General features: G+C 60.5%; 2 protein-coding genes across 5 annotated transcripts in view; one reads left to right on the top strand and one right to left on the bottom strand.

Annotated features, from left to right (window-relative positions):
• HDAC5 (histone deacetylase 5) overlaps positions 1–20,191 on the top strand; it is a 35,447-nt gene extending 15,256 nt beyond the window's left edge. For all 3 annotated transcript variants that reach the window (XM_075561931.1, XM_075561930.1, XM_075561929.1), the window contains 24 exons: positions 10,240–10,499; positions 10,592–10,736; positions 10,828–10,942; positions 11,332–11,462; positions 11,593–11,739; positions 11,830–11,942; positions 12,225–12,356; positions 12,542–12,764; positions 13,519–13,730; positions 13,895–14,170; positions 14,806–14,971; positions 15,547–15,680; positions 15,849–15,969; positions 16,353–16,402; positions 16,578–16,685; positions 16,980–17,035; positions 17,172–17,259; positions 18,118–18,237; positions 18,487–18,584; positions 18,761–18,879; positions 19,271–19,404; positions 19,594–19,678; positions 19,821–19,986; positions 20,070–20,191. In XM_075561931.1, the coding sequence (XP_075418046.1) occupies positions 10,240–10,499; positions 10,592–10,736; positions 10,828–10,942; positions 11,332–11,462; positions 11,593–11,739; positions 11,830–11,942; positions 12,225–12,356; positions 12,542–12,764; positions 13,519–13,730; positions 13,895–14,170; positions 14,806–14,971; positions 15,547–15,680; positions 15,849–15,969; positions 16,353–16,402; positions 16,578–16,685; positions 16,980–17,035; positions 17,172–17,259; positions 18,118–18,237; positions 18,487–18,584; positions 18,761–18,879; positions 19,271–19,404; positions 19,594–19,678; positions 19,821–19,986; positions 20,070–20,109 (3,239 nt within the window). In that variant the 3' untranslated portion in view covers positions 20,110–20,191. The remainder of the gene's footprint in view (positions 1–10,239; positions 10,500–10,591; positions 10,737–10,827; positions 10,943–11,331; positions 11,463–11,592; positions 11,740–11,829; positions 11,943–12,224; positions 12,357–12,541; positions 12,765–13,518; positions 13,731–13,894; positions 14,171–14,805; positions 14,972–15,546; positions 15,681–15,848; positions 15,970–16,352; positions 16,403–16,577; positions 16,686–16,979; positions 17,036–17,171; positions 17,260–18,117; positions 18,238–18,486; positions 18,585–18,760; positions 18,880–19,270; positions 19,405–19,593; positions 19,679–19,820; positions 19,987–20,069) is intronic.
• Positions 20,192–21,772: 1,581 nt separating this feature from the next.
• G6PC3 (glucose-6-phosphatase catalytic subunit 3) lies at positions 21,773–25,541 on the bottom strand. 2 transcript variants are annotated; one of them, XM_075561927.1, is made up of 6 exons: positions 25,221–25,541; positions 23,665–23,771; positions 23,200–23,290; positions 22,906–23,024; positions 22,598–22,739; positions 21,773–22,395 (listed from the first exon to the last, which is right to left on the bottom strand). In XM_075561927.1, exons 1-6 carry the CDS (start codon positions 25,436–25,438, stop codon positions 22,032–22,034), a joined length of 1,041 nt encoding a protein of 346 aa, XP_075418042.1. In that variant the 5' UTR covers positions 25,439–25,541; the 3' UTR covers positions 21,773–22,031. The 2 variants fall into 2 exon arrangements, with proteins under 2 accessions (XP_075418042.1, XP_075418043.1); XM_075561928.1 differs by lacking the exon at positions 22,906–23,024 and having other exon boundaries at positions 22,234–22,395.
• Positions 25,542–27,532: the final 1,991 nt, after the last annotated feature.

Raw genomic sequence — 27,532 nt, 5'->3', positions numbered from 1 at the left:
TGTGGGTCCCAGACCTCAAATTAGAAGAGAGCAAGCGCTGCATGTCTCTGTGGGTAGCTGCTAGTTGGCTCTGAGATGACCAGGGACAAGGCTGCCATTGGATCAGGCATGTTCTCGGGTCAGAGATTGCGGGGTGTGGCGGAGAATGGGAAGACCCTTGAAAGGAGTCTGCCTCTGTCCCTGCAGGGATGTCCCTGCAGTCTCCTGACCCTGAGGGCTGGCCCTGTACGCTCCCCTTGGGTGGGGGCATGTCTTTTCTGGGGGGGATTTAAACCTCAGGCTGGTCATTGCTGCTGTCTGCCTATGTCTTCAGTGCCATGTGGTCCTTTGGAAAGCATAGCCCTGGGCCATGCGGAGCATCTACTTGGGGCTGCCCTGTCCCGAGACGCAGATGCTACAGTGGTCCACCCAGCCTCTTCTTCCCCGTCTCTGAGCAGCAGCAGGCAGTTGGCCTTAATTTCCCTCCTCAGCCTGTGTGCTCACCTTTTCAAGTTAGGCCCTAGAAACTTTGCAAGTTAGGACACCCCCACCTCCCACCCCCACCCCCATGCCCCCTCATCTTCCCAGCCTGCAACCCATCCCCAGAGCCCCACAGCCAGCCCTCTCCAGGCCCCTGTCCTCCCTTGGGGCTGCCTGGTCTCCAAGAGAGGTGGTGTGGTCCCATGCTGGCAGGAGGGAGGTGTGAGTCACCTCAGCAGCTCGGGGACAGGGCTAAGAATGTTCCCCCTGCACAGCTCTGGTGCTGTGCCCGTGACGTGGCTAGGGACAGATATAGGCCTGGAGCTCGGCTGCCTTGTTTTTTTTTTTTTTTTTGGACTCTGGAATGTAAACAGATGTTTCAAATAGAAACGCTTTAACCTTTGGGTTAAAAAAAACCCAGCACCCCAGATAAACAACACATCCATCCGTGAGGGCCGGCAGCCTGGTGTTTCCCTCCCCCCTCCCTCCCCTCCCCATCTCTTGATCAGTCTCCAGACAGGATGCAGGAGCCTGAAGCTGAAGGAGCAGGTGTCCAGAGATGCTTCCCTGGGTGGTATCCGGTGCGAGCCTCCCCAGCCCAGGGGGCCTGGGGCAGGGGGCTCTCCAGGGTGTGGGGCCCAGCCTGAGTCTCTGGAGCCCGATGTATGGGGTGTCCCTTGCTCTTTGGGCTGCCCAGTGCACTGCTATCTTCCCAGACCCCAGCACCGTGCCTGGCACATGGATGAATGAAGGATGGCACGAGGCGGCTGGTGGCCAAGCCGATGGCAGGATTCCTGGGTTCTATTCTGGGGCTTGGCGCTCTGGTGAATAACCGACTGGTGCGATGCCCCAGCGGGTGAGCCAGAGCCTTAGCCAGTCTGAGGAAGGAGACAGATGGCAGCTTCTAGTGGTGATCGGAGGTTCTATTTGATAGGGGTGGGGAGTGGGGGTCATCTCTGTGTAGCCCCCCTCCAATTGTCCCAATGGACAATGGGACTGGCACCAGCCAACCAGGGCCACCTATGGGGCCTGGGAGCTCCGCCTCCTCTATTGTGGGATCCCCATGGACCCGACCCAGGGCTCTGGAAGCCCTGACCTCCGCTCTGTGGGCTCCAGATTCCTTCCCCCCCACCCCCCCATCCTGGCCTGGGTCAGGCTGCTGCTTGGACGAAGAGCAGGGTGTTGTGGGAAGACACAGAGGGGCGGTGCGTTTCCCTGTTGCAGGGGGTGTGGCCCTGCTTGTGCCAGGAAGGGATGCTATGGGTGTCGGGAAATGCGGTGGAGGTCGGGCTTGGTGTTTCCCCTGGACTGTCTTCGTCCTGGTCCAGACCAGTCAGAGCTTGGCTGTGTGGAGGTGTGGGACTGCGGGAAGGTAGGGGGTGGGGCCAGAGTCCCGGCTCTTTTCCTCGGGAAGGTAAGAATAGCCATCCTTCACAATGAGAAGGCTCGACGGGGTTAAGGAACGAGGTCACATGCAAGTACGGAACCGCGGGGACCCGTGCCCACGATCTGAGGGCAGGGTCTCCACTGACCCACACCAGAGCTCTTTCTGCGCAAGCTTTTGAAGTGCCCCTTCTTCCAGGTGGCCACAGCACCATGTCAGGGGGCAAGGCTTGGCAGCTGGCGTGTGCGCGCAATTTCAGCCTCAGTTGCCCCTTCAGATGGGGGCCCTCGGGCAGTGTGAAACTTCACGTGGTCCCGTCTGTGTGCCTGCAGTCTGTGCTTCTAGACACAAGGGCCCAGCCTTCGGTGTGTAAGGGGGTGCTCTGTTGTCTAAGGAGCCCCGGTGGCGTAGTGGCTACGTGTTGGACTGCTAGCAGCAAGGTCAGCAGTTTGAAACCACCAGCCGCTCTACAAGCGGAAGAGGCGGCTTTCTACTCCTGTGCAGTTATACAGTCCAGGAAACCCACAGGGGCAGTTCTGCCCTGCCCGGCAGGGTCTTCAGAATGGACTCATTGGCAGTGAGCTTGTGTGTTGATTTTTGTTTTGTTTCCTATCAGTCCTTGGGACTCCTTGGCTTACAAGGATTCTTCTCCGGGGGGCAGGGGCCCAGGAACAAAAGATTGCCCCCTCCCACACAGGCTGCCTCCCTCTGCCCCCAGCCCCTCCCGTCTCATCCCCTCTTCTTGTTTGTGAGGCCCTCAGCTGTCCCTTCCCCACTGCACAGCTGCCAGATAGGAAACTAGATTAACTGTGTCCACACACAGCTGTAAAGCTGCCGGGCTGACAGCAGAAGGCAGTGCGGGCAGCCGGGGGACGCTGTGGGGCAGTGGTTCCCACGCACTCTGTTGTCTCAGAATGCATTCACGGTGCACATCGCCAGGCTGGGCCTCCAAAGGTTTGGCTTTCATAGATCTGCCCAGGAACCCGCATTTTTTATCTGTAGTTCTGGTGTGAGTGCCCTCAGACTGTGTGTGGAGCTCACTGTGTGAACAAGGATGAGGGGGCCCAGCAGCCAGCTGGTGCGTGTCCCCAGCAATGCTGGGAGGCTCATCCCACCGCAGGCCAGAGCCCAGCAGCCTGGCAGACTGGAGAGGATGTTTTGAGATGCCTGGGAGCAGGTGTCCAAATCCCAGCTGGGGCGGGGGATTATGGCCAGAAGCCAGGTGGGCAGGGTGCCCTGCTGAGTTCTCAGGGCCCTGTTGTGCTTTGGGGCCCCTGCTGTGTGCCCCCTCCCCAAACCCTGCAGGCAAGGAGCAAACATTCCCAGCAACAGCTGCCGACACTGAATGGCTAATGTGCCATTTAATTGCATGTAGCTTTGTGCACAAGTCTTTTCTGGAAATGGCTGGGCATGGAGAAGGAAATCTGCTTCTCCAGGTAGCATTCCAAGACCAGCAACAAAGTTTGCCTTCATCTGTGACTGACACTTGATGCTTCCTCTCCGGCCCTTCGTGCCCTCGGCTTGGACCGTAGAGCCAGTAGGTCACAAGGTCCAGCCCTCTTCTCCCCTGTACTCCATGGCTCTGGGGAGGCCAACCAAGTGTCCTTTCTGGATGCTTAAGACAGAGCTTTGGCTTGGCATCCCGGCTCTCAGTCACTTCCAGGCAGCCCTCGGGGTCGGTCTCCCTTCTGGTTTTCAGTAAGGGACAGAGGCGGAGCCAGGGACCTGGGACTAAGCCCTGGCTTTCCAAGTGACCTTGGACAAATCTTGTCCCCTCTTTGACCTCCTGCGTTGACATTCATTCATTGTGCTGGCTCCTGAAGGCAGTTTCCCAGCCCTTTGACCGACCTTTCCCTAGGAGATGGAGTCTCACCAAGGGAAGAGCCTTTACTTGCAGTGGGGTGTAGTGAGGTTAGGCACTGAGCTGGAATGTCTGACTGCTTCAGCCAGAAGCCCTGAGAGCAGGGACCCACACTTAAACACTTGCCTGAGCTGCGGAACGTGTTTGCGGGCCAGAGGGATTCGGCTGCTGTAGGCTGAGCCACTGCGGAATAGGTAGTGGCCTTTCTCTCGGGGAGCCCGGCAGGTGGGATGGTCTGAGGGGTGCCGGCGGTAGGGAGGAGGGTGACCCCGAGACGCAGGAACTGAAACACAGCCGCTGGCACTTTGTCCCATTTTGCTTGGAACAAGACCACCGAGTGGCCTTAGGATCGCCTGAAACACGAACCTAAGGCCTTAGTCTGGCAGGGGTCTGAACCTGGCACCCGTAGAGGAAACCCAAGCCATCTGTGAACTTGGCGCCATGTCATTCTCAGTGCTCTGTGCATTCTAGAAACATCTTTTAGAGAAGCAGTCTGTAGGCTTCGCTGAACTGCCAAAGTGGGGCCCACGGCGCCAAAAATTCGAGGAGCCCTGTGGCAGGGAGCCCTTCCCTTGAGGCAGAACCCTCCGTGCCGCCCTGCCTGCGTTAAGGACGTCTGGTTTGCGCACAACCAAGAGTCAGGTGAAAGCCAATTTTAGTAAAGCCCCAAGTACCTACGAGCAGGCTGCAAAGAGTTTGTGGAAAGCGGGATGAAGAGATAGTGGGACGGCTGGGAAGAACAAATGGAGAAGGGTCCTTTGCGGCAGTGAGTCGGAACGCGATGGTCCTCGTTCCTGTGTCACTGTTCCGCTGAAGATGCTGTGAGCCTATCTGGAGGCGTATCTCAGTTTCCACCTACAGAAAAGTAGGCTCCCTGCTCTGTGGTCCTGCAGACACCTGAGGCTGGGTACCAGCCTCACCATTCCGATTTACGTACATCAGGCTTCAAGACAAATTTAGGAATGGAACGCGCCGTAATCCAGGGACTGCCTGTAATTCAAGGATCCAGCACGTTAATAATAGCCCTGACTCACATCTCTTGAGATCTCACTGGGCCCTGGGCCAAGCGCCTCTGCATGGAATCTCTCTCTTGAGCCCAGCAACTTTGGGAGGCAGGCCCTATGATTACTCCCATTACACAGAAGCCTGAACACACACAGGTCGGTGCTTGCCGCCGTGTCCTCGTAAGTGGTGGAGCCCTGGCCCTTCACCCTGAGGTGGACTGTGCACATTTCACAGTGAGCCTTACCCCGCCTGCACGTGTGACGGTAACTGATTGTGGCAGAACCTGTTGAGCCTCAATTGAACCTGGCTCGGCTCGTCAGAGCCCAGAATAGATCCTGGGAAAGCCTTTCTTGGAGGGATCACGGCATGCGTCATCGGCCAAGGTGTTTGCAGCGCGCTGCTCCAGCCCGTTCCGAACTCCCAGTGTGGGGAGGGACAAGGGCCTTTTTCCATTCTGCAAGAGGACCAAACCCCACCCACGGCCATGGGGCCCATTGCCACTCATAGTGAGCCAGAGTAGAACTGCTCCTTAGACTAAGTCCACAGGGGCTCAGACAGCCTCATCTGTGGGGTGGGGAGGTTTGAACCACTGACCTAGAAATTAACAGCCCCACGCTTACCGGAACTCGCTGTACTACCCGGGCTCTCTGCAGAGGCGCCCCAAACCAAACCCAGCGCCACTGAGTCGCTTCCGACTCAGAGTAAACCCCGTCTGTGCAGGGTCCCCACGGCTGTAAGTCTTCCTGTGGAGCGGCTGGTGTGTTTGAACCATCAGCTCCACAGTTAGCCGTCCAGTGCTTCCCCGCCTGCTGCGGTGAACACTCCCCACCCTGGTAAGGGAGTGCTGGGGGTAGAGGTGGAAGTGAAAGGGGCTGCCCGCCAAGGGGCCCGTTAGCCAGGGCTGGTGGCAGGAACCCCTCCCAGCTGCCATGTCGGTGGGCGTCAGGACACCTACCTACCTGGGTCTCTACCCCTCCTCCTGGTGTCTTAGTTTATGGAATCTCCCACATCTTGGTTTCCTCATCTGAGTCAGCAGGTGGTTGAAGCAGGGGATCCCCTCTCCCCACCTTAGTTGTTTTTTTAAGGCAGCTCCTCAGCTCCAGGGATTACCTACGGAGGCCTCCTTTTGGCCTACGTAGACATTGCAAACTGCCGCCGCCACCTCTTTCCCTAGGCTTCCATGGCTGGTGGCTCCTGGGAGGTGCCTTTTAGAGCCAGGCTCTGAACTGTTCTCCGTCTCTCTCTGCCTCCCCTCCCTCCCGGGCTGCTTGGGGGGGGATGGTCCTCGAGTCCAGTGCTACTGTGACAGAAATGCCACAAGTAGGCGACTACAACACCCAGGCGTGCTTCCTCCCAGTTGAGGAGGTGCGGGGTCTGAATTGAGGATGCCAGCTCTCGGGACTTTCTCTCCCCGGGGCTCCAGGAGATAGTACTTGTGCCTTGTGCCTTGCTAACCTGGGGGGCTTCGTGTGCCTGGCCTCTGTCCTCCCCCTTCTCTGCTCTCTATCAGTCTTTTTACATCTCCAAGGTGATAGGCTCAAGACGCACCCTACATGGATATGGTCTCTTAGCTGAACCAGAGAAACCCCATTCCCCAATGGGATTGTAACTCAGGGCTTAGAGGGAGCCGGGCGGCCCAATGGTGAGAGCACTGCTGCCAACTGAAAACAAGGTCAGTGGTTCGAACCCCTTAGCCGTTCCTCAGGAGGGAAAACCGACAGCCTTGGAAACCCTATGGGGCAGGCCTACTGCACCCTAGAGGGCTGGAATCGACGTCAGGGCATTGGGTTGGTTTGGGGTTATGCGGTTCCTGTTAGGTGCCAGAGTCGGTTCCGACGCACAGCGGCCTTGTGCGCAACAAAGTGAAACCCTTGTTCCTGTGCCTGAGCCCATTGCTGCAGCCACTGGGTCCCTGCACCTTGTCCAGGGCCTTTCTCGCTTTGGCTGCCCCTCCACTGTCCCGAGCATGACATCCTTCTCCGGGGACTGGTCTCTCCTGGCAACATGTCTAAAGTACATGAGACAAAGTCTCACCATCCTGACTTCTAAGCAGCACTCTGGCTATAATTCTTCCAAGACAAATCTATCTGACCTTTCAGTAGTCCCTGTACTTTGAATATTCTTCATTGTAGGGGTTAAAATTTCCAACACATACAAGGAACTTCAAAAAAGTTCTTGGAAAGATGGCGTTAAAAGATAATGGAATCTTTCGGGGAACCGACTCAATCTGGCAGGAAGTAAGAGACCATTTCCTGCCGGCCAGGGTTTGGGGCACAGGGTTCAGGATTGCGGACAGCATCTCCAGGGTAGGGTGGGGGCTGGAGTGTGTCTTTGCTGGGACCATCACTGCAGCTGAGGCCGTGCTGGCTGGTAGCCCTGGAGGTCACTTGTCAGTACTCTTGCCATCTGCTCACAGGAACCAGGCCGCCCTTTGTCCATCTTTCGCAGAAGCCTCCTGATGGGGACCTTGTCAGTAGGGCCAGCTAGGTGGAAAGGAAGTGCCATTATGGTCTTACCACTGTCCCTTTGTGCACAGGTGCGGGCTAGTGAGCCAGAGCCTGGAGTGAGTCTGTGGGGGCTGGGAGTGTGAAGCCCCCTCCCAGCTTCCTGGCAGAGCTCCCCCTTGGAGACAGTGGTGGGTAGCTGTTAAGAGGCCAGGGGCCCGGAGGAGTGGCCCAAGCCTCTCTGGCCTCTGCAGGGGTGGCTGTGGCAGCGCTCTGCTCTGCTGTCTCCTCAGCCCCACACCTTGACCCCCCCCACCCCCCCGTGAGCCCTTTCTCCACCTCTTAGGGGATGCCTGGCGGGCCAGCGCTCACCACCACCGAGATTCCCAGGGGGGCAGGGTCAACTGCTCCCATTCTCCACTCTTCCGTATCCAGACACCCTCCAATTTTCTGAGGCCCCCCCCACGAGCACCACCACCACTCCCCCCTCCAGGTGCTTGGTTCTGATGGCAGCTGCTGCCATATGCCCCGTGCACGCCATGCTGACCCTGGCACAATTCCCAAGCAGGTGCCAGGCCAGCCAGGCTCTGCCGACTATACTCAGGGGAGGCGGGAGGTGCCCTGTGTCCCTCTTGCTGTTTTTCCCTAAGCCCAGCTGCCCTGCATGACCCCCTCCTGCATTTGGGGGCCTGGTTGTTCATGCCAGACCCCCGCCAGACCCCAGGTGCCCTGCAGATTAGTATTCTCCCGTAGTCTCCCGCCCCCCCCACCCCACCTGCAGCTCAGCTAGGGATACACTGTCACCTTGGTGGTGGTGGCGGCGGCTGCAGCAGTGGTGGTAGCCCTGGTGGGAGATGCTCCTCTCCCGAGTCTGCAGGTCTCCTGCCAGGGTAGCCACCCTACCTGTGATGGGCCCAGCCTGAGGCAGGTTGATCTGCTGGGGCCAGGACTGGTCGGACCCCTGGGCAGGCAGGTACCGGTGCTCTTAGCTATGGCCCTGCTGGGAGCCAGGCTGGTGGAGGGATCAGAGCGCCCTGGCCTTTCCTGGGAACAGTCTCCCTGCCCTCTGGGGGTCCTGTGAGCATTGCCGGGCTGGGGAAACCCGAGCCTGCCTGCCCAGACTCCTGGTTGCCACCTGGCTTTGTTCCCGGGCTTGGGGCCAGCCACCTCCAGAAAGACCCTCTGCAGGTCCCAGGGGCCCTTCCTGCTGCAGGGACAGGACCTGGGTCGGGAGGGAAAGTGATGAGTGAGTGACCCCACCCTCCAGGCCACATGCGGCCCCTCCTGCAGATGTGGCTCTGGCCTCGTGGCCGCAGAGTCGTCAGTGTGGCTGGCGGGTGAGCCACAGAGGAATGTGCCTGGCAGTGCTGTGGGGAGCCCACAGGGCCTTATACCTTCTCCCCTCACCATTCCTGGGCCTCCAGAGGCTACATGTAGGGGGGGGGGGCTTTGCCCTTGGAAAGCCCCCTTTTGAACCTGCTCCCCTGGGAGACCCAGGCCCACGGAATGAACCTTTCTAACTCAGTGCTCAGCTTTCCCTGGACAGGAGACAGGAGAGCAGGAACACAGGCATGTCCGGGCCATCCTGGTCCTGTATTAGGCCCGTGCTGGGGGCGGGGCAGGGGGAGGGGCCAGCATTTTGCCTCGGGAGAGCCATCCCAGCTCCTTGTGGCTGCCCTGGGCTGGAGCAACGGAAGTGAGGGCTTTCTTTGGAGAAAGAACTGGAAAAGGAACAAGATGGGGTCAGTCCTGCCTCTTTCATTTCCTCCTTCCTGCTGACGGCAAGCGGCTTTGCGGGTTATGGGCTGGGCTTGGGGATGCCTGCTGGCGTGGTGTTTGCCCTGTTGTCCTGGCAACCACAGGCAGTGGTAGGAAGTGACACTCAGTGACCAGACTACAGTGTACAGGAATCAAGAGGTCAAGACCCAGCCTTCCCATAAGCCATTAGAACCTTCTGCCACTCCCTGCAGCCCCTGTGCCCATTGTCCACAGTGGGGGTGGGGGTGGGTGGGATCTGGACCCAAGGCCTTGCCCCCACCCCCTACCACTGTGGGCCCCTGCCTCTTCCCCACAGGTTCCCCACGGAGCTCCAGGCCTCCTAGCACTGGAGTTCTTCGATCTCTGCTGCAGCTCCAGCCCTCCCCTCTGCCATCGCCCTTCTTCCTGTCTGATTCCTTCCCTTTCCCGTCTCCTCCCACCTCCTCCCTCTCGCCTGCCCGCCCATTCCCTCACCCACCCCCCACCCCCCAGGCACAGCTGCTGTTTGGCTCACTCTATATATAGCGGCGTTTTCAGGGTAATTACAATAAAACTGTTGAAAGGAGATAATCCAGCAAAGGAAGTGAGTCTGATTCCCAGCCTCCCTCCTGGCCCTGGCTTGGTGCTGTCCTGAACCCCTTTCCCTGAGGCCTTCCACTCCCACCCGCCCCTCTTCCCCGGAGGGACCCCTGTGCCATCTGCCCCAGCTGGGTAGCGGGGAGGGAACAGGGGAGAGGGTCAGGTTGGGAATCTCCAGGCCTCCGGGGGCCTGGCCCTCAGCTGCTTCCCCGGTGGAGCCAATTTCTGTGCCCCATAACCCTGCTCGGGCATAACTTCTTTAGATGTGGTGCCCAGGAGGGCAAGACCGTGGGTTGGAGGGACATTCTGCCTGGGGTGACTGGGGGGTGGGGTGGACAGCCACAGCGTGCTTGGTGCAGTGGCTGTCACTCAGTTGAATAAATGAAACACGGGACAGATCCTGTGCTACGTTGCTACAGTTTGTTAAAAAGCAGAACTCTGCTGTCTTTGGCCAAGTGATGGAAACGTCTGTGTTGTCCTGTTATGTGGGGTGTGTGTGTGTGTGTGTGTGTGTGTGTGTGTGATTGTGCTAACTTCCTGGGTTAGTGATGAGCTGTCAGTGAGGAATTCGTAGAAAATGCTGGCCATGGTGTCACTTCACAGTGACAGTAATGACCACGTGTTGAGTCCCCTGGAAGCCCTCAGAGGGCTGTGCAGACCATAGTTTTCCCAGAGCCCTGCCTGGGGGTAGCCTCCTGGGCCCCGGGCCGGCCTGGCCCACTGACCCATCCTGTCTCCTTGCCCTGCAGTGGAGGTGAAGCCGGTGCCGCCCACAGCCATGCCGAGCTCCATGGGGGGCGGCAGTGGAGGCAGCTCCAGCCCTGTGGAGCTGCGGGGGGCTCTGGCGGGCCCCCTGGACCCCGCGCTGAGGGAGCAGCAACTCCAGCAGGAGCTGTTGGCGCTCAAGCAGCAGCAGCAGCTGCAGAAGCAGCTCCTGTTCGCCGAGTTCCAGAAGCAGCACGACCACCTGACACGGCAGCATGAGGTCCAGTTGCAGAAGCACCTCAAGGTGAGCGAGGGTGGGGAGCGTCGCTCAACCTCCGCCCCAGCCCGGCCGGGGCCTGGCCCACCCACCGCCACCCCGCCTGCGTGTCCCTGCAGCAGCAGCAGGAGATGCTGGCCGCCAAGAGGCAGCAGGAGCGGGAGCAGCAGCGGCAGCGGGAGCAGCAGCGGCAGGAAGAGTTGGAGAAGCAGCGGCTGGAGCAGCAGCTGCTCATCCTTCGGAACAAGGAGAAGAGCAAAGAAAGTAAGGCCTGGGGAGCCCCTGGGCCGCCCGCCCCCCGCCCCACCCCGGCCCGGCCCGGAGCCCCCCAGGTCAGCTGTGCCCTGCCCCCCAGGTGCCATCGCCAGCACCGAGGTGAAGCTGAGGCTCCAGGAATTCCTCCTGTCGAAGTCCAAGGAGCCCGCTCCGGGCGGCCTCAACCATTCCCTCCCGCAGCACCCCAAATGCTGGTAATGCCCCCGGGGCCGGCAACCACGTGCCTCAGTCTCCCCTAAGGGATGAGACAGCCACCCTTGGTTTCTCTCGCTCCTCTCCCCGAAGATCCATGTCCTGTCCCTACCTAGAGCTGGGAGGACTCCCCGGGTGGCTCAGAAGGTTAAGCACTCAGCTGCTAACTGAATGATTGGAGGTTCGAAATCTGCCTCTCCGGAGGCACCTCGGAAGAAAGGCCTGGCAATCTACTTCTGAAAGGTCACAGCCACCGAAAGGCCCCATAGTCCAGCAAGGCCATCTGGTGTACTGTGGAGACGCGGTGGGGTTCATGAATGTAGGCTGCTGGGCAGCAGCCCCAGCTGCCTGAGTGTTGACCTGGCGGCTCTTTCCCTGCCACCCACTCCAGGGGAGCCCACCACGCCTCTTTGGACCAGAGTTCCCCTCCCCAGAGCGGCCCCCCTGGGACGCCTCCTTCCTACAAATTGCCTTTGCTCGGGCCCTATGACAGTCGCGATGACTTCCCCCTCCGCAAAACGGGTGAGTGTCCCATGCCCTCCCCGGAGGTGGCTCCTCCCAGGTGGAGGGCGGTTGGGTGGGCAGGCATGTGGCCAGGGCAGAGTTGCTGCCTGGAGCTAGCCAGACCCCTGGAGCCTGCCTTTCCCCTCAGCCTCCGAACCCAACTTGAAAGTCCGTTCGAGACTAAAGCAGAAAGTGGCCGAGCGGAGAAGCAGTCCCCTCCTGCGTCGCAAGGACGGCACTGTCATTAGCACCTTTAAGAAGCGAGCTGTTGAGATCACAGGGGCCGGGCCTGGGGGTAATGGCTCCTTGTGTCCCTGTTCCATGGGCCTGGGAGGAGGGGTGGCTCAGAGCAGGCCCAGATGACGGACAGCTGCTTCTCCCGCAGTTTCCCCAGTGTGTAACAGCGCGCCAGGCTCCGGGCCCAGCTCACCCAACAGCTCCCACAGCACCGTTGCCGAGAATGGTTTTACCGGCTCTGTCCCCAATATCCCCGCCGAGGTACATGTCCAGCTGAGGGCAGGGCGGGTGGGGACACAATTGCTCCCTGTCCTCAGAAGATGCAGCTCCTTCCTGTCTTGATGAGTGCCAAGAAAAGCCCTCTGCCCCAGTGGATGGGCTGGAGGGGCCCTGCCCGCACGCGCTGGCCTGCAGGGATGTTTCCCAACAGCCCTGGGAAGGGCCCTGTATGGGGCTCTGGCTGTAGGTGGGGAGGGAACCTTAACCCCTCCCCGCCAGCTCCTTTGCCCAAGCTCATGCCTGTCTCTCTCGACTGCTCTGCAGATGCTCCCCCAGCACCGGGCCCTCCCTCTGGACAGCTCCCCCAACCAGTTCAGCCTCTACACGTCCCCCTCTCTGCCCAACATCTCCCTAGGGCTGCAGGCCACCGTCACTGTCACCAACTCACACCTCACCGTAAGTTCAGGACTCCCCTCTCCTTCCCTGTGGTTGAAGACCTGGGTCTTGGGTGCCCCTGGCTGGGTCTTGGCCTTCCCAAGGCCCTGAATGGGTTTAGATGGGCCCTCAGAGCTGGAGGCTGCAAAGAGGAGGCTTGGGGGAGAGGGGGGTCACTACAGCTTCTCCCTGCCTCCCCTGCTCAGGCCTCCCCGAAGCTGTCGACGCAGCAAGAAGCCGAGAGGCAGGCCCTCCAGTCCCTGCGGCAGGGTGGCGCCCTGACGGGCAAATTCATGAGCACATCCTCCATCCCAGGCTGCCTGCTGGGCGTGGCACTGGAGGGCGACACCAGCCCCCACGGGCACCCCTCCCTGCTGCAGCACGTGCTACTGCTGGAGCAGGCCCGGCAGCAGAGCACCCTCATAGCTGGTGAGTGGCCAGGGGGTCTTGGCGGTGCAGGGCGAGGGCCAAGGGAGGGGCCTTCCAGGGTCTTTGGAGGGCTCGAGGCAGGACCAGGTGTCAGGGGACAGACAGCACAGCAGCCAGGGCCATCCCGGCCTGGCGCAGGCACAGCGTAGGTCCTTCCTCCGGCGGCGTGCTACAAACGTCTGCTGAGCACCCCCAGCCTGCCTGGCTTCTGTGCTGGCAGCTCCGCTGTCCCCCAGAGCCACGTGGCCCTGAGGAAGGATGGCACATTTTCGGGAGGCAGAGAAAGCAGAGCTTGAAAAAGGAAAGAAAGAGCTATTCGTTTCAATCCCGTGTCACCCGTGTGCACAGTCATCTATACTCCATGTGCAGCGCTACCCGTGAGGTGTTTTCCTTGTTCAAAGGCCAAGGTGTGGAAACCCCACGTGTGTTTGGCCCACGGGCACACTTCAGCTGCTCAGCATCGGGGGTGGGGCTGGGGTAGTTGCTATGGGCCTGACCACAGAACTTCAGACTGTCAGCCCCAACGGGGAAAGCCCGAGACGAGACCAGTTCAGTGCATGGAGAGGAGAGGCTGGGGAAGCCAGTCCTGGAGTGGAAGGAGGAGACTGGGAGCAGGGCGCCCAGACCCCCTTGAGTGGAGAAGGCAGGCGTATGTGTGGCAGGAGGGGGAGTCTGGGCGGCGGCCATGAGGAGGGGTAGCGGCCTGGTGCTCTGCTAGGAGGTGGTTGACCCAGCCCCCCCCCCCACTTCACAGTGCCACTCCACGGGCAGTCCCCGCTGGTGACAGGTGAGCGAGTGGCCACCAGCATGCGTGCGCTGGGCAAGCTCCCGAGGCACCGGCCTCTGAGCCGCACGCAGTCTTCGCCCCTGCCCCAGAGCCCCCAGGCCCTGCAGCAGCTGGTCATGCAGCAGCAGCACCAGCAGTTCCTGGAGAAGCAGAAACAGCAGCAGCTGCAGCTGGGCAAGGTGAGCGCAGAGCCCGTGGGGCTGTGGGCCTCGGGGACCCCCCCCACCCGGGGGTTCAGGGTGGGTCTGGAGCCGGAGGGAGGGAGGGACTACACTGCTGGGCCTGCTAGCTGTGGCCAACCCCCCTCCCAGCCACCGTGCCCCCCTCCCCATGCTGCTCGCAGATCCTCACCAAGACGGGAGAGCTGCCTCGGCAGCCCACCACCCACCCCGAGGAGACGGAGGAGGAGCTGACAGAGCAGCAGGAGGCGCTGCTGGGGGAAGGGGCCCTGACCATGCCCCGGGAGGGCTCCACAGAGAGTGAGAGCACCCAGGAGGACCTGGAGGATGAGGAGGGGGACGAGGGGGACGAGGACTGCATCCGGGTCAAGGACGAGGAGGGTGAGAGTGGTGCGGATGAGGAGCCCGAGCTGGAAGAGTCTGGTGCCGGCTACAAAAAGGTGCCTGCCCCACCCAGGGTGAGGGTGAGGGTGGGGGTGGGGGGTGGCAAGGAGGGGACTCAGGGACTCCAGCTCCTCTCCCTTCCCACTGCCCTCCATGCTGACTCACTGCCCCAGGCGGGAGGAAGGGAGCCAGCGAGCTGCTGGTGCCTGTCCCAGTCTGCCCAGGGGGCCCCCTCCTCCCGTCTGTGACTGCCCCCGCCTGCGCGTGGCCACGTGACCGCCTGTGACTGTGTGTGTCTGCGTGTCTGCCTGCGCAGGGCAGGCTGTGCGTCGGTCCCCGTGTGCGCCTGTGTACACACACGCCCCCACTGCTACTACAGTCAGCCTTGCACGCACTCACTAACGCATTCTCTCCATTCATTGCGGACACAGCCCTCCCTCTGGGCCTGACTCACCCCGCCCCCTCCCCCCAGCCCGCCCCCACCCCTCCCAGCCTCTTACCTCAGTGCTACTCGCTGTGACTCATCACACCTCCATCCGGAGGTGCTGGGGAGGTGGGGGGAGGGTGCTGGAGCATGCCTGCTGGGGGAGGAGGGGCTGCACGTGGACCCCCGTGGAGGCCCTGAGGGTCCTTGCCCTCGCTTTTTCTCAGGCTGAGCCTCATCTGGGTGCCTCCTGGCTCCTTCTTCCAGGTGTTCTCAGAGGCACCGCAGCTGCAGCCCATACAGGTGTACCAGGCGCCCCTCAGCCTGGCCACTGTGCCCCACCAGGCCTTGGGCCGTACCCAGTCCTCACCTGCTGCCCCTGGGGGCATGAAGAGCCCCCCAGACCAGCCCACCAAGCACCTCTTTACCACCGGTGAGTCCCATCGGCGCCCGTTGCCCTCCTGCACTGTGAGGCAAGGGTGGGGGCCGCCCTGCGTGGAACCAGGCCTGTGCGCCGCTTCAATGTGTACTCAACCTGTGCACGGCAGCGCCTGTGGTAGCCGTCTCCCTGCTGGGAGGGCCTTCAGCTCCTCAAAAGCATGTTTCAAGCTCCCCTCTCTGTAGTGTCACTCCAGCCCCAGAACCTGCTGGGGGAGGGCCCACCATCTCACCTGGGTCCCCCCTTCTCCCTGGAAGCCTGGGATATAGACTCAGCCACCGTGTGCTGGGACCTGGGGACAGTCCCTTCACCAATGAAGGAGGATGGCCGGGAGGAGGGGACAGTACCACGGCGGGCGGCCACACGGCTGGAGAGCAAAACCATGGAGGGTGTAGAGGGCGGCCTGGTTGGGAGGGGTTGCAGTGAGAAGACTCTTGACAGGCAGTCATGGAGGAAAGGGGCGTCAGGGGGAGGGAACTAAAAGTTGGAGAGGAGGGGCCAGGTGTGGGGGCAGCCAGGCTGTGACCCCAGGCTCAGAACTCTGTTGGCCAACACACCTGTCTGCCCAGGTGTGGTCTACGACACGTTCATGCTGAAGCACCAGTGCATGTGCGGGAACACACACGTGCACCCGGAACACGCTGGCCGGATCCAGAGCATCTGGTCTCGGCTGCAGGAGACGGGCCTGCTGAGCAAGTGCGAGGTAGGGGCTGCCGCCACCGCCTCCAGGTGACCAGAGTTGGGCCCTCCTCTGCTCGTAGGAACCCCGTCTGGGACCCTGAGCCGCCAGCTGGGGGTCAGGCAGAGGGTCTGGGCATCAGAGAGTGGTACCTGCAGTGACCCCGCTCATCTCTCCCCCTCTCCCCTGCAGCGGGTCAGGGGCCGTAAGGCCACGCTGGACGAGATCCAGACGGTGCACTCTGAGTACCACACCCTGCTCTATGGGACCAGCCCCCTCAACCGGCAGAAGCTGGACAGCAAGAAGCTGCTTGGTGAGCCATGGTGTGGTGGCTACACCTGTGAGGGCCACTGCCTACATGCAGGGCTGCGGGGTGGGGGGAGCGGCCGTCAGAGGGAGCTGGCCATGCTGTCCAGCCCCAGGGGCACAGGTGCAGGCTAGAGGACAAGACTGGAGCACGATGGCGACAGGCACCAGGTGGCAGGCTCAGATTTAGTGGGGGAGCATGCGTTTGCCCTTGCCTCCATATGACCTGCCCCCAAGGTCAAATAGGGGACAGTGAGCTCCTCATTGCTCTGGCCTGCAGAGGCCTCCCAGCCTGGGCCTTTTGGTGGGGGTGGGGGCTAACCCCAATGCCCTCCGCAGACTTCAAATTGAGGAAACTTTCAGAATAGCTCCCTTCTCTCTTCCCTGCAGGCCCCATCAGCCAGAAGATGTACGCCATGCTGCCTTGTGGGGGCATCGGGGTGAGTGGGGCATCCGCCCATCAGTGGGGGGTGTGTGTGTGGTGTGGGGACAGGCTGCTCCCTGTTTTGGTACTTCCCTCCGCCCAACTGGCTCTGGCCTGCTGCCCACCCCACCCCCCATTCTTGCCCTCCCCCTGCAGGGGGCACGCTGAAGCCTGCTCTCCTGCCCCCGCAGGTGGACAGTGACACTGTGTGGAACGAGATGCACTCCTCCGGGGCCGTGCGCATGGCGGTGGGCTGCCTGGTGGAGCTGGCTTTCAAGGTGGCTGCCGGGGAGCTCAAAGTGAGTGTGGCCTCAGGAGGGGAGGCTGGGGGTGGCGGTGAGGGGGGTGTACGGGTTTTGGTTTCCCTTCAGTGAGCTGGGGAGGAAGTACCCTCAGGGCTAACTGGGATGGGTGAGAAGTTAGGGGTATACCAAACAGCAGCAGCATCTGGAGGCCTCTCGGGGGCATCTCCCGGGCAGGGAGGGTACCTGCCTGTGCCAAGCAGTCTGTTGCATCTGCTTTTCTGCTCTGTGTCCTCCCGTCTGCCTGGGGCTCCTCCCCCTCGGTGGCCATCCTGCCTGCCACCTCTTTAGAATGGGTTTGCTGTCATCCGGCCCCCAGGACACCACGCCGAGGAATCCACGGCCATGTGAGTCCCCCTCCCGGAATTCAACCCCCCTGCGCCCTCTGCCCCACACCCTCCCAGCCGCCCATGACCTCTGCTCCCTGAGCCCAGGTGGCACTAAAGCTGACCTCCCCACCCTTTTCTCCCCCACGCCCCTCAGGGGATTCTGCTTCTTCAACTCTGTAGCCATCACAGCAAAACTCCTGCAGCAGAAGCTGAGCATTGGCAAGGTCCTCATTGTGGACTGGGTAGGCAGTGGGCTCCTGGGGGTGGGGCTGGGCAGGGCCAGGGAGAGCTGGGAACTGGGTCAGCCTTTGGAAGCCCTCCCCAGCAGACCTCCAGGGAGCCGCTCACTCTTCCTCAGGCTTGGCCACCCCGGGGGACCTGGCTTGGTCCCACATCACATTGACACACACCTTACATACCTTCTGTTGGTGCATCAGCCGCCCCCGCCCCTCCCCCCCATAGGAGACTCACAAGGGGCCTGAGCCATGTACCCTCTTAGCCCCTTACCTGGCAGCTTCAGGTGTGCCAGGCCACTTCTCATGGTGGGAATCATGTCCGTGTCCATGGAGGACACCAAGCTTTGGGATGACCGACCTAATGTCACTTAGTGGGGGTCATTGGCACTGGGTTTCAGACCAGGTCTTTGGTACCAAACCATTTGCTTTTACTGTTTCACGGTGTTTCCTTAAACCCCGCCTCTAATGGGGAGGCCGAGGCACCCATCCCCGGGTGCTGGGTAGGCCCAGGACTGTCTGCCACAGGGCTGATGCTGCCGTTTGACAGCTCTTTGTCCCCAAGTTGCATGCACATTTGTGTTAAGGTCCTTAGTAGTTAATTTGCCAAAACGTTTCCCTGGGATGCTTAAATAAAATGATTCGGCGGGGAGCCCTGCCACATTCACCCTGTGCCTCTGCGCAGGGCCCCATCGCAGACCCACAGGCCCAGGCGGAGCCCGGCTTAGGAGCAGAGTGCTAAGAGAACTCGAATGTCCCTGTAGTGGGCGGTGGGCTGTACCCCTGGGCTCACCATAGGACGGGGGAGTGGGATTTGAACCTCTAAGTCTGAGCTGTGCCCTTGTCCTCACTGTCCGGTCCCACTAGGACATTCACCATGGCAACGGCACCCAGCAGGCATTCTACAACGACCCCTCGGTGCTCTACATCTCCCTGCACCGCTATGACAACGGGAACTTCTTCCCAGGCAGCGGGGCGCCTGATGAGGTACAGCGCCCGGCCCCTCGCAGGGCCCCTTGGGGAGGGTGCAGAGTAGGGCCAGCAGGGAGCCACAGAGGTCCCTCCCTGGTGACTGGGGAGCCTGGGCTTCTATTGGGAGGGTCACCACTCCGACAGCTCCTCTGGGCAGAGCCCAGGTCCGTGAGGACGGGAGGTAGGATGGGGGGAATGACGTCTGGGACACCCCTCCTCCCCCACTCAGGCAGGGAGAATAATCCCCTCCCACCCTGGTGCCAGGTTGGCGGAGGGCCGGGCGTGGGGTACAATGTGAACGTGGCATGGACGGGAGGTGTGGACCCCCCCATCGGAGACGTGGAGTACCTGACGGCCTTCAGGTGGGGGCTGAGGAGGGCAAGTGAGGGAGGGTGGGGGGAGTCCTGCCTCCGCCCTGCTGTGGGGGGCAGAGGCACTCAGTTTGGTGTGGGTGGAGGGGGGTTGTCTGGGAGGAGAGCAGGTGGCACAGGGCCTGGCCCAGCCGTCGGGCCGGTCATCACAGGCCCCCCATTTGCAGGACAGTGGTGATGCCCATCGCCCACGAGTTCTCCCCGGACGTGGTCCTGGTCTCCGCCGGGTTCGATGCTGTCGAGGGCCATCTCTCTCCGCTGGGTGGCTACTCTGTCACAGCCCGATGTGAGCCTGCGGGGGGTGGGTGCTGAGGGGGAGGGGGACAGTGGAGACTGGCATGTAGAGGTTGGGGGAGAGCTAGGGCTTAGATTCATCTCAGTCAATCCTGCCTACGGTCCTCCTGCCAGCCTTGGCCTTGAGGGCAGGGGCGTGCAGTAGAGGATGCTTCTCTTCCGGAGCTTTGGGGACGGCACTTGGGGGTCCCTGACTGGGTTCTCAGGAGTCTCCTCAATCAGCATGTGGCTTTTCTTGTAGTGGTTGTTTGTACTCTGGTAGCTTTTTGTTGTCAGCGAAGCATCTAGCCAGCCCATTGCTCTGAATATTTCATAGAAAAATGTTTGAGTTTACATCACCCTTCACTTCTGTGCTGTCGGTCCCTCTTCCACCCGTCCCAAAGGTTTTGGCCACTTGACCAGGCAGCTGATGACGCTGGCAGGGGGCCGGGTGGTGCTGGCCCTGGAGGGAGGCCATGACTTGACCGCCATCTGTGACGCCTCGGAGGCCTGTGTGTCTGCTCTGCTCAGCGTGGAGGTGTGCGCACAGGGAGGGGACCAGCGCACGGGGCAGCAGCCCAGGGGCCCCAAAGGGGCGTAGCTTCGGCCTTGGGTCACGAGGCAGGGTGGACAGGGTGCCTTGTCTTTCTAAAGACCCACTCGGGGCATCGTGGGGGTGGGCCCTCGCCCACTTCCTACCCTAAGCCCTGTCTTCTTTTCCCGCCAGCTGCAGCCCTTGGACGAGACGGTCTTGCAGCAGAAACCCAACGTCAACGCAGTGGCCACACTGGAGAAAGTCATAGAGATCCAGAGTGCGTGGGGGTGGCCCAGGGCACTGCCCTCAGCTGGCTAAGGGGGTGGCAGTGCTGGAGGGAGGGAGCCCCTGGGCCCTAGGGGAGGCATGCCCGAATGGGAGTGGTCTGCCCTCCTTGACCCTGGCCTCCCCTGCTGCAGGCAAGCACTGGAGCTGCGTGCAGAGGTTTGCGGCAGGGCTGGGCCGTTCCCTGCGGGAGGCCCAGGCTGGGGAGACGGAGGAGGCCGAGACTGTGAGCGCCATGGCCTTGCTGTCCGTGGGGGCCGAGCAGGCCCAGGCTGCCGCCAGCCTGGAGCACAGCCCCAGGTGAGCCTCCTTCCCCAGCTCCCACCTGCCAGCACCTGCTCCAGGCTGCCCTCCTTTCAGCCTACATGTGCTTGTTCCCACAGGCCGGCGGAAGAACCCATGGAGCAGGAGCCTGTCCCGTGACACCCTGGCCCCCACCCCTCGGGGCTTCATCATTGTGATTTTGTTTATTTTTTCTATTAAAAACAAAAAGTCACACATTCAACTACGTGTGCCGTGTGGGTCTCTCAGCCTCGCCCCTCCTGCTCCTCCAAGCTGTCTCAGGCCCCTGGCTCCCATCTCAGGGCTGGAAGTCTGCGCCTTGCTGTTCCAGCCCCCTCGCGGTGTTTCCCACACCGACTCGCCTGCTCTCTGTCCTTTCCCCCTCGGAGCCTGGGCCAGCTCAAGGTGGCTTGGAGGCTGGGAAGTGCCCTCCGGTTTGGGGTCTCCCTGAGGAAGAGGGAGCAAAAAGTTTGGTGCCTTGGCTTCAGTGGATTTTGGGGGAAATGCCTTAATTTCACCCTCCTTCCTCTCCAGCCTCAGGGGAGAGCCGGGGGTGTCCCTACCATACCCAGGAGGCTGGAGTAGAGGTGGGCCCCATCCCTTCCTCTCTTGCTACCAAGCCTCGCCCTCCTCCTCTCCTGCAGAGTGTGGGGCTGGGCTCTGGGCCTGCACTCCTGCCCAGCAGGTCTTTTCCCTTCCCAGGGCTCTAGGGTTGGGGTGAGATGGACTCCTGGGGCCTGAGGAGCCAGGAGCTGCAGAAGTGAGCCTCCCTGCCCCTCCGCTGGCAGCCCGGAGCCTGGGAGAGTAGTTGCTACAGGGGCCTCCTGGCTGGCAAGAGCCCTGTCTGCAGGTCAGGACCAGACTCCCCCCAGCCACTTCACATGCTCTGCTCCAATTGTTAGGGGCCTGCCTCGCTCCTTCCCTAGGTGTGGTGAGAGCGGGGATTCTAGACCGCACAGGCCAGGCTGGGCTTCCCTCTCCTAGGTTCCCGCCCCACTGGCCTTGAGCGAGGCAGGTCGGAGCAGGAGGTAGCAGTCATTCTCTTCTTCCCCAGGGGCAGGGAGCCCACGGGCCTCCAGGGCCTGCTGTCCCACTGTGAGGAAACCAAAGATGGGCAGCGGCTCCTGGAGTCTTCTTCCCCAAGGCCAGTACATGCCCTCCCCGTCTGTTTACATATCAGTGATGCTAACTGGGGCCTGAGCCGGGGGAGGGCAGGAGTCCCCTCACCGTCAGTTCATTGTGTAGAGTCTCCTGTGTGGGGCACTGCAGATCCTCCTGGGAAGTGGGCTGCCCAGTGTCCCAGGCCTTCCCAGGCTCCAGGCCCCTCCTTCTCTTGCCCGTGACCAGTCTGGTTCTCATGTAACCCCCTGCCCCTTTCTTGCTTTGTGGCCCTGGCTGTGAGCTTCAGTTGAGCACTTTGTAACGTGTTACATGCTGTGTGTCTTTGTGTAAATAAACGTGTTTCTGGCAGCATCTCCTGGGGCCGATGTCTCTGTTCTCTGGGCTCCCAAATGGAGGAGATGTTCTCCAATTGCCTGGTCAAGGAAAACGGCTCTGCTTTCCTCTCGCTGGAAAGATCTGGAAGCCGATTTGGTAAACAGGTGGGATGGTGGGTTTCTGCCAAGATGTCGCAGAATGCAGCCCAGGCTGAGGTGAACGGGGTGAGGCCCCGGCCCGGGAGGTCTCCACTGAACCCACTGCCCTCATTGACCCCGGTCAACTCTGGAGTGGAGCGGGACCATCTCGCCAGGGTCCACCGGTATTAGTGGAAGGCAGGCTCCACACAGGCAAGACAAGCAGCCGGAAGTGCTCAGAGTTTTATTGGGGCTGCTGCAGGGCCCGTCGGCCTTGCCATTCCCTCTGCCCGCCCCACCCTGGGGACTTGGGAAGAAAGACCGGAGGGAGACGAAGTTCTCTGGGAGAGAAGGTGCTCTTGGGGCTAAGCCCAGGTGCTGGGAGGAGTTGGGGAAGTTCAGGGGGCAGAGGGCCAGGTGGGAGCTGTACACACGGAGGAAACGGGGTGGAGTGTGGAGGTGGGAAAGCGGGAAGGAGGCACCTGGCGGTCAGGAGGAGCGGACAGGTGGGGCTTCCTGGGCACTGATCATGTGCACCACCCAGGGTACAAGGGCCAGGACCAGGCAGGGCCAGAGGGTGAACTTGAGGAAATTGAAGATGTAGAAGAGGCTGATCTGAGGTGGGTGGCCCAGCCATTCCAAGGGGCCCAACAGCACCATGGCTAGCGCAAAGCAGGCCAGCTTCTGGCTATTGTCCAGGAGTGCCCGCCGGACCTGAGCGTAGCACGGGGAGTGCAGGGCGATGCCCAGGCCCAGCGAGGCACCTGAGACGCGGCTCAGGGCAGCAAAGGGACGGCTGTCCACGTGGACCCACTCGGGCCGCTCACACCACTTAGAAGCTAGGTTGATGGACCTGTCATGAGGAAGCAACAGTCTCCTGGCACCTAGAGGGTCCGCCTCTTAGCCACCTGTACTCCGGGGCCTGGCCCAGCATTGTGCTGGGAGCCCCGGAAGGCCTTTTCTGTGTCCTTTGTAGGTCACATTCTACCCGGGAACTCCCTACCAGGTGAGGGGGCAGAGAGCCCCATCTGCCTTATCTTCAGAGCAGGACTTACCAGGAAAGATCCAGGCCCAGGGTCAGGAGGCTCCAATAGATGAGGCTGGCACCCAGCAGGAGGGCGAGCGAGGTCAACCCGTAGAAGCTGAGTTCCCGCTCCACAGGAACCCGCGGGGTCATTAGCCAGCCCAGGGCAGCACCTGGGGAGATGAGACATATGGCCAGGGGGCTGTGGCTTGGAAGAACGGGCTGAAAAACAGGAAGGGCCCTGGGTTGGCTGGGCAGAAGTGAGGGCAAGTTTCACATGGGTCCTCCCGCCACCGGAGGTCTCCTCTCCGCCCACCCTCTGCCACTCCAGTTGCTTACCGGCTACTAAGCCAGCCAACACCTGGTGAGGAAAATGCGCCAAGATGAAGACCCGAGACAAGCCGATGGCCAGAAGAAAGGTGCAGTAAGCCAAGCAGGGCATCACGCGCACCCATTGGCTGGAGAGGAAAGGGAAGGCAAACGGCTCAGGGCTGCCCACGCCGCAGCCTGGCCACCCACTGCACGCGGGCAGGCCAAACGCCCCGGTGTGCCCGGCACTCTAGCTCCCCTGCTGCTGGACTCTGGGCTCAGGACCCATCATCCCACTCCACTGTAGGCAAGGCCGGGGCATACTTGCGTGTCCGAGTGGCCAACTGAGAGGAGATGGCCATCATCATGGGCCAGAGGGCTGCTCCTGTGATCATGCAGTGTCCGGAAGGGCTACCTGATGGAGAAGTCAGAAGCTTGTGGTGAGAGGACGGGCTGGCACCTGCCCCTGGTGATAGCCTACCACATCTGCCTTATCACCCACTAATCCAATCCCCCCTACCCCCACACCCCTGCCCCGCGCCAAAAGCAGCTCTTCCTCTCCAGAACCATTCCATAGGGTGCTCCGCCCTGGGGACTTTTAACCCATCCCCTCTACCCGTGAGGACTCTCTGGCTTCTGCCTTGGCCTACATCCAAGGCAGGCAGCTGGCACACTGGATGCAGTCTTGCTGGGGTTTCTTTGTTCTCAGGGCCAGGGTTGGGTCACCCTGGTTCATGCTTAGATGGACGCTGACCACCTTGGGACCAGGAAAAGGTTGAGGCTTCCCACCTGGCCCAGTCTCGCAAGAAGAGGGGAACTGGTGGACCTGGGCGGGGGCCTGGCTGTAGTATCCGGATTCATGGACCCACCAGAAGGGTCTGTCTCCAAAGAGGATCCTGGGAGAGAACAGATGCAGAATAACATCAGGGGCAACCCAGGCGGGAGGAAGGACACCGGGGAACGCTCTGTCCCCTGAAGAGCCTGGGCCTAGAGCTGGGATGTTAACGACGGTAATTCCCCGTCACTACCCTTCTGTGGTTTCCTAGCTTGGACAGGACATTGCATGTTATTTTCTAAGGGCAATGGGAGGCGACAGATGGTGGTGGTGGTGGTGTGCGTGTGTGTTCTTATCCACAGAGTGTTTGAACAGGGGAGAAGGGAATGGGCACGGAGGCCGAGAAAGCGTTAAGCAGGGCAAAAAGTCCACGTGCCCTGATTTAGCTGGGTGGCTGCACCAGACAGCCACACGCGGAAGGCTGTGGCCAGGAGGTAATAGGGTGGCAGGAAGTTGGGCGATGGGGAAGGAGGTGCAGGAGGAATCGGACACCTCAGCAGAAAGGGCCTAGCTTCACATGCACCAGGTGCGCAAGGCTTAACTAGTAGCCCCTACGTGGTCCTGGGGGCCAGGTGGGGAGGAAAGAGGGGACATTAGAGTTCCACTGAGGGCTCCAGTTCCCTGTGGGGAACTGGAGGCTTCTACAAACTGGGGGAGATAACGCACAAAAGGGCAGTTAAACAAGACAATGAGGACGCAACAGCACCTGCTTTTCCCTCTATGGTGGGGAGAAGAAGAAGGGAAGGGTGAGTCAGACTCTTCCCAAGAACCTCTCTTCCTCGCCAACGGGACACTGAGGCTGCGGCGAGGGCAGGTGGGGCTTGCATGCCCAGGTGGCACACAGAGATAAGCCCCGAGGGCCCCTGTGCCCTCACCCACTTGCCTGGGATTCCTGGCTTCTGAGTCAGAGCAAGGAGCCCACCATGGAATAAGGGGAATGAGAAAGCTCGCTCGCCCTGGGCAGCAATCCTCCTGAAACCTGACAGTGCCCACAAGTCACCTGGGGACTTGGTTAAAATGCAGATTCTGATTCAGGAGTTCTGGGCTGGGGCTTGGGCAGCTGCATTTTTAGCAGGGACTCAAGCCCGAGCTTCGCCTGGGTTCAATTGGCAAGACGTTAGCCCTTTCTGGTCCTTAGCTCCTTAACATCCCTCAAACAAAGCACTCAGTAAATGAAGGAAGCTGTGGATGCAGACCCCCTCGCCCCCACCCCCACCCAGAGTTTCTAAATCTGTACATCAGAAGTGGGGGGTGGGCATTGGCATTTTAAACACAGCCCCTTCAGTGGTTTCTTTGGCCCTGGGGGCACACTGAGGTCCAAGTCCAAGATGCACAGAGATGCTCGCAGGCAGAAAGAGGGGAGGGTGAGCGGTGTTAAGGCCGTGGCTTCCATGCCGGGCCAGGGGTCCCGGTGGAAAAGGTGCAGGCCTTTGCCAAGACCTGTGCTGACAGAGGTCAGGGCCCGCAGGGATGGGGGTAGAGGGTGGGACTCGGCTCTTGGCTCTCTCACCACTTGAAGACGAGGTTGAGCCACTCAGTGATGAGGCTGATCCAGAGAACCGCGACACCCACACGGCGGGAGACGTAGTAGGCCGCGGGGAAGTAGAATATGTAGAGGCACTTGGGGTCGCCTAGAAAGGTCACCCAGAGCCACACGCTCTCCGTCCCCAGCATCTGTCTCTGCAGCGTCTCCGCTACCGCGATGCCCGCACTCAGCGCCGACTCCATGGCGACCCGGGAAAGGCCAGGCCGCGAAGCGCGGGCGAGGGTTGGGGCAGAGGCGCCCAAGCCACCAGGAAGGGCCTGCCGGTAGCACCCTTCCCCCCCTGGCCCCCCGGCGGCGCAGTCCCCAGGCCCCGCCCACCCACCGGCGGCCCCGCCCAGGCCCCGCCCCCGGCGGTCCCGGCGCGCGCCGAGCCGACCTCGCGCCCAGCAGCTCCCTTCGGCCGCCTTCCCGCAGCCTCCGCGCTACCGGGCAGCGCTGGGGACAAACCTTGGCGAAGCGTTTCCGCAGAGCCCCACGTGGCCGTGGCTGCCGGCACGTGGGCAGCACCGGCTGCTGTTCCGGGTCAGGGGACGCACTAGCCCGCGAAGGGCTTTGAATCTCCAGGACCGGGATGCCTTCCAGACTGCAGCTCTGTTTTTTGCCAGTATTGCTATTCTCCAGGAAAAAAAAAAAAATCTGGGATTTCTTAGAAGGCTGGCTACAGCGACTTCCTCCCCCCGGGAATCCAGGCTTAAATTTGCCCGCTGACACAGCGGATCCGTCCACGCCTGCCTCCCTCTTCCGCCCTACCCTATCTGCCATTGATTTGAGACCACTTCCCTAAACACCCCCCCCCCAAAAAATAATAACCCTCCTGAATTCTTACCCACAGCCAACAAACCCACCCTTTCCGCCCACTTCTAGCCCTGCCTCCTGCCATGCAAAAGCCCACTGGGCACATAAACCTGAAGATACTACCTATGTTCCTGTGGGGAAAGAACACACGCCAGAGAGGGTGGAAGGTTACCGCTGGAAGAACTCCGGGAAATCTACAGGTCCGCTGTATTCTGGGCGAGGTCTTGCCCAGAGGCAGGGGTGGGGGTGGGAGGAGACAGTTGACTTGGCACCTGAGTTCTTTCCTACCAGACACTGGCGACTTGGTTCTTGGAGAGTTTTGTGATGGGTATACGATAATGAGAATGCAAATATTCTTGGAAAGAGATTAATTTCAGTAATTAAAAAGGTGGGTGGAAAGCAAGCTGGATTTAACTGTGGATTTGAACATCTTACTCCCTAGCCACGTCTTACCCTTGTTCCTAGGAGAGAGCCTAAGATTCTTGCAGTTTTGAGTTTGGTATGATCCTGTTACCTTCACCAGTGGGCCCCCTCACACTCAGGGACAGTTCCTGAGTTCTGTTTCTTGAAACTGCCAGAGATAGGCTGGGCTTTCCACCCGTTTCCCGCAGGGGCATGTCTACTTAGTCCCCTGTGGTTGGGAGGAGTGCATGGACTTGGTGAGTTTTTTTGGATTTGAAACCACCAAGCTCCTCCATTCAAGGATCCTGACACATGCAGCTCCCTCTCCTGGCCCCTGGCCACCTTGTTTCCCTGGTAGTCCTTCAGGTCTCAGGGTAGATGTTTAATTTCTTCCAGGGAGCCAGTCTTCACCAAGTCAGGTACAAGGTGGAGTGAGGGTTACATAGGACTTGTGGTGGGCCAGAGAGCAAGCACGAGAGATGTAACCACTCTCTAAAAAACACAGACACCAAGGTGCAATATTTTTATTTCTGGTAGGATTCCTTGCAGACTTGACCTCTCTTTTCCAGTGTTGTTATCCTTCAGAAAACATTCTGAGCTCTCTTGGAGAGAGGGCCATGGAAATCTCCTCCAGTGTCCCCATACTCCCAATACTGGGACGTTGATGCTTGTTTTAGGACAAGGCAACATTTTGACTTTTGTTCACATAAAATGTTGCCAAGGCTGGCTTTCTACCTCCCTGTGGACTAGAAAAGATCAGCCCATTTTTCCTCCTAAGTGAGACTAGAGAATTTTTATGTTGGGGATGGGTTCAAGGTGGCAGTTTGGTTGGGAGGTAGGGGTCTTGAAAATAGAGTACTGCCCAGTACTTATGTAGGATTAAAAAAAGCAATTATTGAGTCCCCAGTAAAATGATCTTTTAATAAAATTTTTAAAGCAATTGTTTTGGACATCAGATGGAGATGAATAGAGGAAGGGAGCAGAGGCCCAGCACCCCAAGGTCTTCCCTGGCACTGTTACTGCTCCCCACCCTGTCCTTTGCCTGGTTTGCTGGGGAAGGGAGCCAGGAAGGAGATGGC

The sequence above is a fragment of the Tenrec ecaudatus genome, chromosome 10 (assembly GCF_050624435.1).
Source record: "Tenrec ecaudatus isolate mTenEca1 chromosome 10, mTenEca1.hap1, whole genome shotgun sequence".
In the NCBI taxonomy this organism is placed as follows: Eukaryota; Metazoa; Chordata; class Mammalia; order Afrosoricida; family Tenrecidae; genus Tenrec; species Tenrec ecaudatus.
The sequence above is the reverse complement of the archived record's forward strand: the minus strand, read 5'-3'. Positions and strand labels throughout refer to the sequence as shown.